The following is a 15,094-nucleotide window of genomic DNA, read 5'->3' as shown; positions in this document are numbered from 1 at the left end:
GAAAGGCTTTAGGATTGATATGTGAATCCCACTGCATAATAATCCCATAGAACCAAACAGGGCGCTACTTTGCATAGAACAAACAGATTCAGTAAACAATATTGGGGTGTATAAGACAGAGGAAATTCACATTGCAAACTTTTGAGAAATAGAAATTTTCTAGGAAATAATAACTTCCCTCCATTAATTGCTACCCTCCCCAGACTTGTCTGCAAGTCCAATCTTCACTATCCTCCAGAATCGAATAGTATTTGTCTTATATGCCATTATATTGTTCATGGCATATGTTTGTTGTGCAAAGTAGTGCCCTGTTTCTTTGGTTCACTGTTTATCACTACTCTGTTGGTGGCTGTACTTGGTATTCACAACAAGACTTGCAATAGGGTAGAGTATTATTTATTTATGTCGTTAGTTATTTTTAAATAGAATATATTTCAACTTTTATTTATTTTATTTATAACTAGAATATATTTCAATTTTGGAAAAACAGCAAAACAGTATTTTCTAAAAGAAATTTGAGAGGCACTAATTTAAACCAAATTTTCCAAGAAAAGCTAGAAAGGGCTTAGAGTTGCATTAACGATTTGGATGCATTGGAGAAACTAGAAAGGGATGGGATATGGTAACCCTTAAAAAATACTGTAATACTGTAGATCTTAAAAAAATTAGGAAGATGTTTTATGAAAACTTGGTATCCCATAGATAATTGCTTATGCAAAATTATTAAGTTACTGATATCCTAACACAGACAATGGGGCCTATGCAGAGAGCAGCGCTATTTCGAAATTCGCCATTTTTTGGAGAAAATCGCGCAGAAAGCAGCAGAAAATGGCGAGTTCCGAAAAACGCGCCAATTTTTCTTTTCTATTTGTAAAACTCGCCTCGCGGCTGGCGAGAACCTCAATCTCACCAGTTTTAAAAATATCCGTATGCAGAGAGGCGCGAACGGCATCTAGCGGCTGTTCGCGCCAATAAAATGGCGCGATTGTCTCCTTTTTGCCTCGCCATAAAAAACTGGCAAGAAGCTGCCGCTCGCGGCCATTGCAAAGGGAAAAAAAAGGCGCGAATTTGTTTTTACACGTTTCTGAAGCGCGCATCTCGCCAATTTAAACTCGCCACACGCATCCATGTTAAACATAGCAGAATTCGCACTTTTCTGCATATGGAGAATAAAACTCTCCAAAAAAGCTACTTTTTAATAAATTCGCCAATTTTAAAATTCGCTGCTCTCTGCATAGGCCCCAATGTCTTAATTATTTGGATGATAGGATTACTGTAATTAAGGAAATTAAGGTCAAATTACAACTGCCTATTGATTCTGCATATTTTATTAAGAAAGATTGACAAAACCAAAAAAAGGTTAAATACACTAAAAGAAATCAAAGATATATATATATTTTTAAAGAGGATGATTATGCAAATGGAGGTTACAGAAATTGGAAGACAAGATGCAATACATGACAGCAACATTCTGTAATATATAGACATAGAAAAATCTTTGCACCATTCTCTGGTGATACAGTATGGGGGAGAGGATAGAGTACCACAAAATGGTGAAAGGATGCATTTTCAGGATCCAAACAAGGATAGAGTCCAACGAGTTTTCCTAGGACATATACAGCACATGAGACTAGCAAAGAGATTACATTAAATACAAATGCTTCACAAAGATTTTTCTTGACTATCCCAGATGAAGTCAAATGGCAAATCCTTCATTTTTTCCTGAAATATTTTGTCAAAACTTTCACTTTGTGCCACAGTCATTACATTTTTCCAGTCCCCAACAGTGCCTGTAGACACAAAACAAACAGTCATTGATAAGACTTTAGTCAGATGCAAAACCAAGTGTTGGAGCCGTTTTATGCAAATTCTATGGACATATTGTTTACATAGTTGTTCTGAAGTGTAATGGGTATATTTCACAATTAATTAATATTAATGAAATAATATCAGCATTAATCTTACTAACCAATGTTTGTTATTTGTATATTCTTCCACAAATCTGGCCAAAAATTATTTTCCATGTCAAATAATAGCTATGTCCTTAAAGTTTATTATTGGCTTGTAACATTTCCATGATGGAAACACAAGCTTGTTGAGTATAGTTGTTAATGCATAAATAATGGAAACGAAAGGTCACGGTAGACCAGACCTAATTCACGCCGAATATACTGGGCACTGATTGAACAGGACAAAATGATAAAATAAACTGAAGATTTATTCCCTTTCGGGCAAACACAACACTGTAACACAAATAACACTTGAAAATAGCACTTACGGTAAAATAACAGGGTGAAGTATCCGAGAATAACACTGGCTAGTGTAACACCTTTCTCCCCCCCCCCCCCCCCAATCGCAGATAGAGGCCATGTGGGGAAATCTACACTTGTGTTACCGGGTGTGGTGCGTTACCTGATAGGCTCACAGAAGGCCTGAACCTCCGCCACTGGGAGCCTGGGGTTACCTGATCATTCGTACACAGCGCCTCCACCTGTAAGGGTTCCCACCTGAGTGGGATGGTCCTCTTACAGGAACCACAATAATAAGACACGCACACAGTGTATGCTAACAACTGTTTTACTATTGCTACTAATAACCTTGGTACCCTGTACCACACAGCAGGATGTATATAAACACACACATGGAAGTGCACCGGGTGCACACATCACCATAGATATTCCCCAAAGTACCTGGGTGCTGAACACCAATTCCCTGATGTTCCTTATGTCCAAACCCACCCAACATGTTGGAGATAGCGCTATCCCTTAACGTGTTGGTGCACTACTATAGATACCTGCCCGGGCTCCAGCCACGGTTGCCTCAATACAACTGGATTGGATCCGCCTGATCTGACGAGACGTCCTCCTACGCGTGGGGTGAATTCCAGCGTGGATAATATCACCAGGCACTGCATCGTCTCCACCTTGAGTGGATCCGTCTGCAGCCGGCAGGCCGCAGTCACTGCTTGGCGGGGCCTCCGTGAAGATAGTCTCTATATATAGAGGGTCTGAGCCCAGACCCAGGAATCAGGCTGTGCTCCACTGAGTGTCTCCTTACTTAATTAAACAGCAAAAGGGGCAGATCTCCTTCCTTAAGGCCTGTCCCTGAAGCAACCAACAAACTGGGGCAAGGGTAACTGTATCTGGGGCCTATGGGGTTAACTGGCCTAGTGCAAGGGGCTACTGCTCCCCTGCACCCTCACTTACTCAGCTCCCTGCTCCATCTGCCGTTACTCTCAGCCCGCAAAATGTATCCATTCCTGTGGCAGGACGGCCTGTAGCCGAGGTCAGGGAACAGTCCACACGTGTAGTTTCAGGGTAAATGAAAACGTTCAGTGGCTTTATTTCTCCACAGCAACATAACATGCGGGTACAATGTCCCTTTAAACAAACAAATCCTGCTCCACACTGGGAGGGCTGACTAACACAGCAGGCCTAGCTAGCAGGCTGGCTGGCTAAACCAGAACCAAACCATAAGAGTCTTTTAAGCAGTTAGAAAAACAAATGAAAAAGTCTTACTTTGGTTGCAGTAAGCAGTTTGATGTATCTGTCTGGCTAACAGCACATATCCATGTGCTCTGGTCTGAGAGAGCCAGCTACTGCCAGTCACAAGATCCTTTTCTGCCTTCCTGGCTAACAGGTGTCAGCTTGCCTCCTGATTTCCTAACTTCCACCTGAGTTAACCCTTATGAGTGCTGGATGAAGCACTCAGACATATGTCTCCCAGGCGTAACTGATAGGAGTTGACTTCACTCTGTAACATACCTCCCCTGTTTGTGTGTGGCTAGTGTCCCACACGGCTAAAGCCCGACCCTCCACTCTTTCTCTTGACAAAAAATCAGCATTTCCATGGTCCTTTCCTGGTCTATGATGAATATCAAAAGAGAAGGGTGGGAGGGCCATATACCACCTGGTCAACCTTGGGTTCGTGTCCTTCATGGTGTTTAACCACTTCAAGGGCGCATGGTCAGTGACCAGGGTGAAGTGTACTCCGGCAACATAATGTCTCAAGGCCTCAATTGCCCATTTTACAGCGAGGCACTCCTTCTCAATAACGGAATACCTCACTTCCCTTGGGAACAGCTTCCGGCTGATAAACAGTATGGGGTGTTCAACACCATCAAATTGCTGAGACAGCACTGCTCCCAGTCCTACCTCTGAGGCATCCGTCTGGATGATGAAGGGCTCTTTAAAATCTGGGCTCTGAAGAGCGGGGCCCTCTGAAAGGCACTTTTTTAGCATGTCAAAGGCGTCTTGGCACTCGCAAGACCATTTAACTTGGGTCGGGGCACTCTTTTTTGTCCGATCTGTTAGGGGTGCAGATATTTCTGAAAAATTGGGGATAAACCGCCGGTAATACCCTGCTAACCCCAAAAGGGAGCGGACCTGTGTCTTTGTCTGTGGGGTGGGGACTTCCTTTATGGCGGCCACCTTGCTAGCTAGTGGCCTTACTATCCCTCCCCAAACGGCATAGCCCAAGTACTTTGTAGTGGATTTACCCAGGGCACATTTTTTTTGGATTTGCAGTGAGCCCTGCTTCTCTTAAGGACATTAGGACTGCCCTTAATCTTTTTATATGAGACTGCCAGTGTCTGCTATAGATGACAATGTCATCCAAGTAGGCCGCGGCATATGCCCTATGGGGTCATAGTACCTTGTCCATTAACCTTTGGAACGTGGCTGGAGCCCCATGTAACCCAAATGGCATAGTGACGAATTGGTATAAACCGAGAGGGGTGGCGAAGGCAGTTTTGCATTTGGATTCTTCCGCTAGAGGTATCTGCCAATATCCTTTCGTGAGATCTAGGGTGGAGATATACTCTGCTTTACCAAGACAGTCAAGCAATTCATCCACCCTAGGCATTGGATATGCATCAAATCTGGATACAGCATTTACCTTTCGCAGATCCACGCAAAACCTCACCTTCCCATCTGGTTTAGGGACCAACACGATAGGGCTACACCATTCGCTGTGGGATTCCTCAATCATGCCCAATTCCAACATGTCTATTATCTCCCTCTCTACCAGGTCTTTTCGGCCCTCTGGCAATCTATAGGGACGGGACCGTACTTTTACGCCAGGTTCTGTCTCAATCCTATGGGACACTAAATCAGTCTGCCCTGGCAGCTCCGAAAAAACATCTGGGAACTGGTCACATAATTCTAGTAGGTCTGACCTTTGTTCCGTTGTTAACTGCGCTCCCATGGGAACCTGATGGTCATTGTACGTACTACCCTTTGGAAGCTGTGGACCCAAATCCGTCTCTCCTTCCCGAGGGTGGATGAACAGCAATCTCATCGTTTTCCAGGGTTTCAGGAGGTTCACGTGGTAGATTTGTTTACCCTTCCTGGAATCTGGTTGAGAGATCTCATAGTTCACCTCCCCGGTGCGGCGGAGAACTTGGAAAGGACCCTGCCACTTCGCAAGGAGTTTACTCTCTGATATCGGTAGTAGTAGCATCACTTGGTCCCCAAGTTGGAATACCCTCAAGCGAGCATTTTGGTTGTACTGCCTCTCTTGACTTTCTTGAGCAGATTTGAGGTTTTCCTTAGCAAACCGACCTATCATGTCTAGGCGGTTTCTAAGGTCTATGACATACTGAAGCGTATTCTTGGAGGGGGAGGGCTCCTCCTCCCAGGATTCCTTCAGTAGGTCGAGAATACCCCGAGGTTGGCGTCCATATAGGAGCTCAAACGGGGAGAAGCCTGTGGATGATTGGGGAACTTCTCGTACCGCAAATAACAGGAAAGGGAGAAGTTCATCCCAAGCTCGCTTTTCAGTGTCCACAAACTTCCTAAGCATGGTTTTTAAAGTACGGTTAAACCTCTCTACCAATCCATCAGTCTGAGGATGGTAGACTGAGGTCCGGACGGATTTTACCTCCAATAACTTCAGGACATCCTGCATTAACTTTGCCATGAAATTTGCTCCCTGGTCAGTTAACATTACTTGGGGAAGTCCTACCCTACAGAACAGTTCTAACAGCCTGTGGGCAACCTGTTTAGCAGTGGCTGATCTCAGAGGGAAGGCCTCAGTATATCTGGTGGCATAATCTACAACAACGAGTATAAATTTATGTCCCTTCGCAGAGGGTTCTAAAGGTCCGACCAGATCTACCCCAATTCTCTCGAATGGGACGGCTACCAAGGGCAGAGGGACCAAGGGAGCCGGCTTCTGTCCCTTTTGGCTAGTTAACTGGCATTCAGGACATGTCTCACATAGTTTCATGATGTCACCATGTATGCCTGGCCAGTAAAACCGGGACGAGATGCGGTCCGTGGTCTTATCTCTGCCCAAATGACCACCCCATGGGAGAGTATGGGCTAGGGTGAACACTGTTTTAATTAACCCCTTAGGGACTAGCATCTGTCGAATGACCTCCCTTGTTTGTGTAACCTTATTCACATGATATAGGATGTCATTCAACAGTTCAAAATGTGGAAACACTCTTACACCTTGTTCATCCATTATCTTGTTGTTGACCTGTACCACCTTCTCATATTGTCAAGCCAGAGCTGGGTCTTCCCTCTGCCTCTGACGGAAGTCAGGAAGATCCAGGTCTGGCAAATTTCCCGTATCTATCTGTTCCCCACCCTGGTCATCCCCGGCCATGACCTGCAGTCCTTTGGGCTGACTAATGTTACCAAGAGTCCCAGCCTTTTTTAACCAGTCCTCTTTTTCCGCACATCTCTGTTTACGTGTCTTTGGGACGTGGTGTCTACGGGGGAAAATGTCTGAGGAAAAAGGAAACAAGTCTCCGGGCTTCTCTGGTACCAGAGAAGTAGGCTCCGTAGGAGTAGGGGCCAACAATGTTTCAAAGTAGGGCCAGTCTCGGCCAAGTAGAACAGGAGCAGGTAGCCAAGGAGCAACTCCCACTAGTAGGCTAGTCTCTTGATCCTTGATACGCAGTAAAACGTTCGCCGTCGGGTATCTCTTTGTATCCCCATGGATACATTCGATATTCCAAGGAGAGTCATAGGATAGTCTGTTGCTTGGAATTAGGCCCTCTAGGAACAGGGTTTTTCCAGATCCCGAGTCCAGCATGGCTTTTACTATTTTCCCCTCCAGAGATGCTGGGACTACCCACGGATTGTGGTCCCCTCGGAGACAAGCTGTGGCAGTGGTTCGGCCATATGAACAGTCCATTTCCTCATCTCCAGAGTCCGCAAACTCGGTCGTCAGCGGAAGCTCTCGACGGGGCTCGGTGTTTGGACCTCTCCGCTGTTGGATGGGATCCTCCCTTCTGGTTGGTGGTGGTATCCTCTCCACCAGATGGGTGACAGGAGTCCAGGTTCTCGGGGAATACTGTGGATGGCGGCCTCCCTTGAGTGATCCAATGGCCTCGGTCCCGGGACGGGCGTCTCTGCGGGAGTTTGTACCAGGAACCCTCCGAGATGGGAAAGGGTCTTCCGATCGGGTTGACTGGATCTCCCGAGCTGGCGGGTTGTAGACCCCTCGATTGTCTGCTCTCCTGCCTCTAGCATCACCGCCGGAAGCAACTGGTGTTTGCACAGACCGTTCCCAGCTATCCTCTTGGGTGTCGTCGCCCAGGAAGTTTTCCACCAAGCAGCCCGCTGAATCCAGGGAAAATGCAGCGTGTCTTTTAACCCAGGAGCGGGAGGAGGGGGGCAGTATGAACTGCTCAAGCACAAACTGTTCAAGGATCTCTACCTTGGTATGCTTCTCTGGTTGTATCCACCTGGTACATAAGTCTACTAAGCGGTGGGCTACGACCCGGGGTCTGTCTTTGTTTGCATATTTGACTATCCGGAACCGCTGTCGGTAGGTCTCTGGAGTGAGGCCTAGGCGATCCAGAGTAGCAGCCTTTAGTTTCTGATAGTCCATGGCCTCGTCTGCTGGAAGAGCCTGGTAGGCTGCCTGAGCTTCCCCTATGAGGAGTGGAGCCAGAGTCATTACCCAGCGATCAACTATCCAGCCGTGGGCCGTGGCTACCCTTTCAAAAGTGAGGAGAAATGCCTCTGGGTCTTCGGTTGGCTTCATTTTAGGCAGCATCACCGGTGGGTTATTTGGAATAGCTGGTCTGCCTGGGGCTGGGCCTTCAACTAGTAGTTGGAGTAGCTTTTCCTCCCGCCGGGCCTGTTGCTCATCTTGCTGGGCCTGTCGCTCATCTTGCTGGGCCTGTCGCTCATCTTGCTGGGCCTGTCGCTCAGCTTGTTTCTCTGCTAGCTGGAGCTGTTGCTCAAGGAACTGAGAAAAAAATGTCTCCATTTTTTTTTTGTGTGGCCCTTCAGATACAGGGGCCGTCCAAGATCCCACTTCTGACACCACCTGTGGCAGGACGGCCTGTAGCCGAGGTCAGGGAACAGTCCACACGTGTAGTTTCAGGGTAAATGAAAACGTTCAGTGGCTTTATTTCTCTACAGCAACATAACATGCGGGTACAATGTCCCTTTAAACAAACAAATCCTGCTCCACACTGGGAGGACTGACTAACACAGCAGGCCTAGCTAGCAGGCTGGCTGGCTAAACCAGAACCAAACCATAAGAGTCTTTTAAGCAGTTAGAAAAACAAATGAAAAAGTCTTACTTTGGTTGCAGTAAGCAGTTTGATGTATCTGTCTGGCTAACAGCACATATCCATGTGCTCTGGTCTGAGAGAGCCAGCTACTGCCAGTCACAAGATCCTTTTCTACCTTCCTGGCTAACAGGTGTCAGCTTGCCTCCTGATTTCCTAACTTCCACCTGAGTTAACCCTTATGAGTGCTGGATGAAGCACTCAGACATATGTCTCCCAGGCGTAACTGATAGGAGTTGACTTCACTCTGTCACAATTCCCCCTTACCAGGAATCCTTGAGCCTTATTGGCTGTTCTGGAGCACCTGGTGTTGTTGCCCCTTAGCCTCATGGGAATTGTAGTCCCGCGGAGGCTACAGATGAATTGGGGCCGCGTGCGCGATCCCACTGCGCATGTGCGACTCTCCAATGGCCGCCGCAACTCCCGCACTCCATCTGCGCATGCGCGACCACCGCACATGCACGCATATACAATGGCGGCCCCCGCTAGCCGGGTGCGCCACAGAGCCTCCCAAGCCTAGGAGCGCTTTATGCTCCGGCCCCCACCTTTGCCGACAGCCGGCGGGTCCGTCGCTGGCTCCGGCGGCACCCGCGCCCGTGCTGCGTTCACGGAGGGGGTCTCTGGGAGCCCAAAGGGACCAGGGCTACACAAGCAATTCTCCCTTGCTGGATTAGAGTCACAAACCACCAACTACGAACAGCGAACACTCTACAACTCTGGGGTCGGGGCAACTGCCTCTTTATAGGGTTTGAATTCCAATCACAAACAGGCAAGGAACTCTGGGAGGAAGCAGGAGTGCCCCCACCTGGCAACACCAAGTCTAGGGATGAATGGCTGGGCATTGTCTAACCCATAGGAGGGGTTGATGGCAGATACTTAATGTTATCTGGCCCATCCCCACTCCTTATGGCTCTGCAACTTGATAGTCCTGAATATCTCCAGACACCTTGACAACAAAGCCACTGGACGCCCTTTGAAGTCAGACTCCCAAAGCTCCCAGTTCATCCTCAATACACATTTATCTGCAGACATCTCACCTGATTAAATCAGAGGCCCCTCCATACAAATGTAACTCACATGCAAATCCCATTACAAGTCTGCTATCTGAGAAATTAGTACATAGTCACATAATCCCCTGAACACTTTGCAGGGCTGACTCCCAAATTACATCACAGTGCTTCCCCATAGATTACAAAACACTTTACCTCATTTGCCTGCTTAACTAGACTTGGGAATTGAATTCACAGGGAATAAAAGTGCTTTGGAATACACATACATAGTACATTATACATTAACCCTTTCTCTTCCCAGACGAATTAGGGGTAACTAGCCGGGTATAACCCCTGTATTACAGGCCAGATTACCCCTGATCGTCACAAAAGGCATCAGTAAAATAAAGTAAAACATACTGAAATTCAGAGCAATAACCAATGTTTTCGGCCAACAAGCCTTTCATCGGGGTCAACAAGTGGCCTCGGTCTATTGCTTCTTTAATAGTACACGATGGACCAATTTTAACAAGCTTTTACCTTTGCGCAAAAAGTCTCCACGGTCTTTGTACATAATTTTTTCTGGCATGGATTCATTATTTGCAAGTGGGTCCATTTTCATCTGCTTGAATGTTGCTTTCTTCACCACGGTATCCAAGGACTCATCATCTAACTCTTTCCCCACAAATTTGCAGATTTGTACAACAGTGGATCGCAGATCCTGAAAATATAAGATTTCTTAAATACCATACAGTATAAACACCTCATGCTCTGGTTTCCCAGCGAAGCATGAACATATTACACTTATAAAATATGAGAAGAAAGCCGATTATTAGTAACCTGCTTTCAATTATGAGAGTTTATTGTCCATAAATTACATTTCAACCACAGTGAGTGTGTGGAAAAAGGTAATCGGAACAGTCAGCAGTAGCTAATATAGTAAAAAGCGAAGAAGCAGCTATATATGTAAGAAGAAACAAAGCACTGTAGTAGAAATAGAAAATCTAATGAGAAAACAAAGTAACTAAAAAAAGGATAGGTGCATTTATATTTTTATTTATTTTTTGAACCTGACGAAGCTTGTGATCAGGTGAAACGCGTAGCTCCTGTTTTGGACCCCCAGCAGTCACCGTAGGAGAAGCGGAGTAAGTGACGTCACAGCCCGACCACGGACACGGGAACCAGGGATACCATCTGGAACTGTCATCCAAAACAACTCCTGCTGCTGCCAGGGGACCATCTTTTTTGTAAGTGATTCATTCATTTAATAAATTACTGTTTTTGTGATACATCTGCCTCGGAGGGGGAGTCCACCCACGACCCTGGGAGTGCTGGAGGAAGGGACACCCTGACTGGACACAATCAAGATAGTTGTATCTGTATCTCTCTCTCTCTCTCTCCTATTGTCCGATGGGGGCATCTGACATATGAATCGGGCTATTTAACCCCTTTCAGTGCCAGTGCCATCACCTGCTTTTGAACATACAACTACAGTAATATCACCTTTTTCTTTATGTGCATATTTGTACCGAGACGAGGTGTGGATTGATACAGATAGACTCTGCAAGCAAGACTGCAGAGCTTCTCTGAGGATAAGCACTCACGCATGGCCGTGTGAATGGATTATTATTATATCACTACCCTCATTCCATTTGAAGGGGGGTCTGTGAGTTGGGGATTTTTTCCCTCTCACTGTATATTGCCTACACACATTATAGTTCTTTACCCCTGATTGATCTATATTTGTGTGTCTATCCATACCGAGGAAGAGACTGCACGCCAGCAGCAGGGAAGAGGAAGAGACGGCACGCTAAGAAGGTGCTCACACAAGGCCGGGGGAGTATTTATTATATATTACACCATATCCTCATTTGTTATTTTCCCACTATTGGTGGTTCTTTTGGGTCTGAGACTCCTCGAACATCAAATACACTAGTTCAGACTTTTGTGTAATAGGTTTTATTGTCCATACTGTGCTCCCCAACCTTTTTTGTTTTTCTTCTATTTACTAAGGATCCTGGAGGGGTTGAGCCGCAGGAGGAAACTCCACACCAAAAGGGTGATATTATTCCCCTCAAGTAGGTACTTCCTTTATTAATCTAGAGAGCGCCCAGGTATCTTCTGTTTTTCTAGGTGCATTTATGGTACTGTATGCAGTACATTCTTGCTTAAACTTGACCGCACTTTACTATTAGAAAATTACAACTTAAAAATTGCTTTGTTTTCTTAAAAAGTCAATGACATCAATTAGACATACACCATCTTAGCAAGGTCAAAATCCAGGCCCTCAGTATTATGTATTTCTATACTTAATTGTGCTAACTAGAGCACTACTGGGAAAGTGACCTCAAACACAGCAGTAAACAAAGAAGTCCCAATGCACAGCCAATATGACACATTATTTAATTCATTTCTATTTGTTTTATCTTATCATAAGTATGGGTCATTTAGTTACATTTTTGGGCCAAACATGTTAAGCCGGCAACCACGTCAAGGTTTTCAGCAGGTACCTACACTACCAATGTTATACTGTGTCCTTTGTATTTCCTCCACTGCATAGAGAAAGGAAGAAACAAAAGGATAGGCAATAGCATGTTATGCATGGCATGTATGTGGTGCCAAGGGCACGGTACGTGTGAGTTGAAACTAGTTAAGAAAACCAGAAGTGCCCTGATAAAGAGAAGAAAACAAAAATCTTGAAAGATGTGCTAGAGAAAAGAAAATACTTCAAGCTTATTTTGCAGCAAAGGTTAGCAGCACCTTTCTCCTGGGGGGAAGAAATCTCTCAAAGATTACTAGGATTATCTGTGTGTACTTGGATCTAGTGATTATGGTGTGGAATGGATGAGCTGAAACTATGAAACGTAGCCTGAAAGAGCTGCTCTCATCTGCAGAGAACCAGCATGCTAAGGGTTAACACCTGCTTTTGCTTAGCACTATGAGACCTATTCTATGAGCCTCGATAAGCCACTTATCGAGCACTTATCGGCCAAAATGCCTACTGCTAATCAGTAAGACTCAATAAGTGGGCGTTAAAGGCCTGAATCGCCAAATTTTTTATCCGTCATAAAAAAAATTGCCGGGTGAGCGGCGATAAGCCACTTATCGGCAGGTTCTGAAACTCATGCAATTATAGCAGCCGTGATTAGCTTATCGAGGCCTATCGCGGCTCTAGAATGGCGAGTTTCTCCCAAAATCGGCACAAATAGACTTTAATGGGCAAATTCAGCTGACAACGGAAGTAAGCCTCCCTGTTCCTATTGATCATAACAAAATATTCCCATTATAGCTCAGAATATCACACCATCTACCACCAGAGGGAACAAGAAAGTTCCTCAAATGGAATAAAAGTGAAGCAGCTCATTGGAGAAGTGGGGAATGACAGAAAGGCTTTGTCCCTTCACTTTTCGTTTATTAGTTGTAGCTGTATTTCGAGTTCTAAATCTTGAATGTTTTAGTGTAATATAAAAGCTTACAGTATGTAGTGAAAAGTGAATTAAACTACAAACCAAGCGCTCAACCTATTGTGAATATAGTGTATACAATAATAATTAAATTAATTGTAGTGAATAACAAGATATTAATGAAAATAAGTGTGATAAATAATATATCCAAACTATGTGAGGATAACCAATTAACACAATAGTCCACCAACCACCAAAATGAGGGAGGGTATGGGAGATAAGGAGGCTGCCTAGGACTATAAACAAGCTATTCCATATAGCTATAGACAATTGTTTGGTACAGAGAACGAAGTCCTTGGCGCACTATCAAGTGCATAAACCTGATATATAAGTCCTGATTCTTTGTCTTGAAGAAACAGTTCATGGATTTTCACAGTCTGTCCTCTTGTTTTTCTTCCGATATTGGATATCTTGGGTTCCCGTGTTCTTGTTTTTTTCTTTTTCCTCCCTCCTCTTTTTCCTCTGAGTCCTCTGTTCTTTTCCGCCTTGTGGAGCGAGGAGTATCTTGTCTCCCCACTAAATTGTTTGTCTCGCTGTCTCTCCTTGTAGGGAAGTCGTGCTCCCTGTTGTGATCTGATATGGAGAGGTACTGGATGAGAGGGAGGACTCAAGAATCACACCTGGGGTATCTGGGTTACGGTGGAGTCATCAATTGCAAGTGATAAATCCGGTATAGCTTTTTCTCAGGTTTTGTCAGCATTCAGGTTTAGAAGTTTCCCCTGTGTCATGAAAGCAGCTCTGCTATTTCTTCTGGCAGGCTCAAGACGTAGTCCCCATGTCAGGCAGGCTCAAGACGTAGTCCCCAGAGCTGCTTTCAAGACACAGAGGAAACTTCTAAACCTGAATACTGACAAAACCTGAGAAAAAGCTATACCGGATTTATCACTTGCAATTGATGACTCCACCGTAACCCAGATACCCCAGGTGTGATTCTTGAGTCCTCCCTCTCATCTAGTACCTCTCCATATCAGATCACGACAGGGAGCACGACTTCCCTACAAGGAGAGACAGCGAGACAAACAATTTAGTGGGGAGACAAGATACTCCTCGCTCCACAAGGCGGAAAAGAACAGAGGACTCAGAGGAAAAAGAGGAGGGAGGAAAAAGAAACAAACAAGAACACGGGAACCCAAGATATCCAATATCGGAAGAAAAACAAGAGGACAGACTGTGAAAATCCATGAACTGTTTCTTCAAGACAAAGAATCAGGACTTATATATCAGGTTTATGCACTTGATAGTGCGCCAAGGACTTCGTTCTCTGTACCAAGCTTACAGTATGTGTTTAAAATACCGTATTTCCTCGATTCTAAGACGCATTTTTTTCCCCATTTTCACATGTCTGAAATAGGACTGCGTCTTAGAATCGATGTTCTAAAAAAAAAAAACAGCTAGGGGGCACTGCTGGAGATGCCGGCTGGGTCTTCTGTGTGCAGCAAACTGCATGGCGGCGATCACGCCCCCCCCCTCCCCCTCGTGCAGAGAGATCAAGCCCCCCCTCCCCCTCGTGCAGAGAGATCACGCCCCCTCCCCCTCGTGCAGAGATCACGCCCCCCTCTCTCTCCCCCTTCCTCTCTCTCCCCTCTCTCTCCCCTTCCACTTACTCTACCCCTTCCCCCCTCTCTCTCCCCCTTCCCCTCTCTCTCTCTCCCCCTTCCACTCTCTCTCTCTCCCCCTTCCCCCCTCTCTATCTCCCCCCCTCTCTCTCTCCCCCAGAAAAAAATTCTGCACATTTAATATAGTGTGTTTTTTTTCCCCATTTTTTTTTATTAAATCAAGGGTGTGTCTTAGAATCGATGGCGTCTTAGAATCGAGGAAATAGGGTATAAATAAAGGGCTACATATCAATAAAATAACTGTGAACTCAAACTTCTGGATTTACAGGATTTCTTCTGTGCTGCCATTTTCGATGTTCTGCATTTCCCTGCTGTATAAATGTCACTGATGTTGTCAGAGGAACCATATCGTGAGCTTGGGCCTTATACAAATTGTTTTTAAGCCTTCCTAATGTTAGTCTCTTTAAAATGAATGGAGCAGAACTCTTCCCCAGCACTGATAAAAAACTGCTCAGCATATTTAATAATGGTCTTGTTGTCTGATCTGAA

At 45.3% G+C, this 15,094-nt stretch overlaps 1 protein-coding gene across 2 annotated transcripts in view; it reads right to left on the bottom strand.

The window, feature by feature from the left end:
* Positions 1–1,375: 1,375 nt before the first annotated feature.
* LOC142493541 (amine sulfotransferase-like) overlaps positions 1,376–15,094 on the bottom strand; it is a 52,410-nt gene continuing 38,691 nt past the window's right edge. For both annotated transcript variants that reach the window (XM_075597716.1, XM_075597717.1), the window contains exons 6-7: positions 10,066–10,246; positions 1,376–1,790 (exon numbers count right to left, since the gene is read on the bottom strand). In XM_075597716.1, the coding sequence (XP_075453831.1) occupies positions 1,663–1,790; positions 10,066–10,246 (309 nt within the window). In that variant the 3' untranslated portion in view covers positions 1,376–1,662. The remainder of the gene's footprint in view (positions 1,791–10,065; positions 10,247–15,094) is intronic.

Source organism: Ascaphus truei, chromosome 4, assembly GCF_040206685.1.
Source record: "Ascaphus truei isolate aAscTru1 chromosome 4, aAscTru1.hap1, whole genome shotgun sequence".
Lineage (NCBI taxonomy): Eukaryota > Metazoa > Chordata > Amphibia > Anura > Ascaphidae > Ascaphus > Ascaphus truei.
The sequence above is the reverse complement of the archived record's forward strand: the minus strand, read 5'-3'. Positions and strand labels throughout refer to the sequence as shown.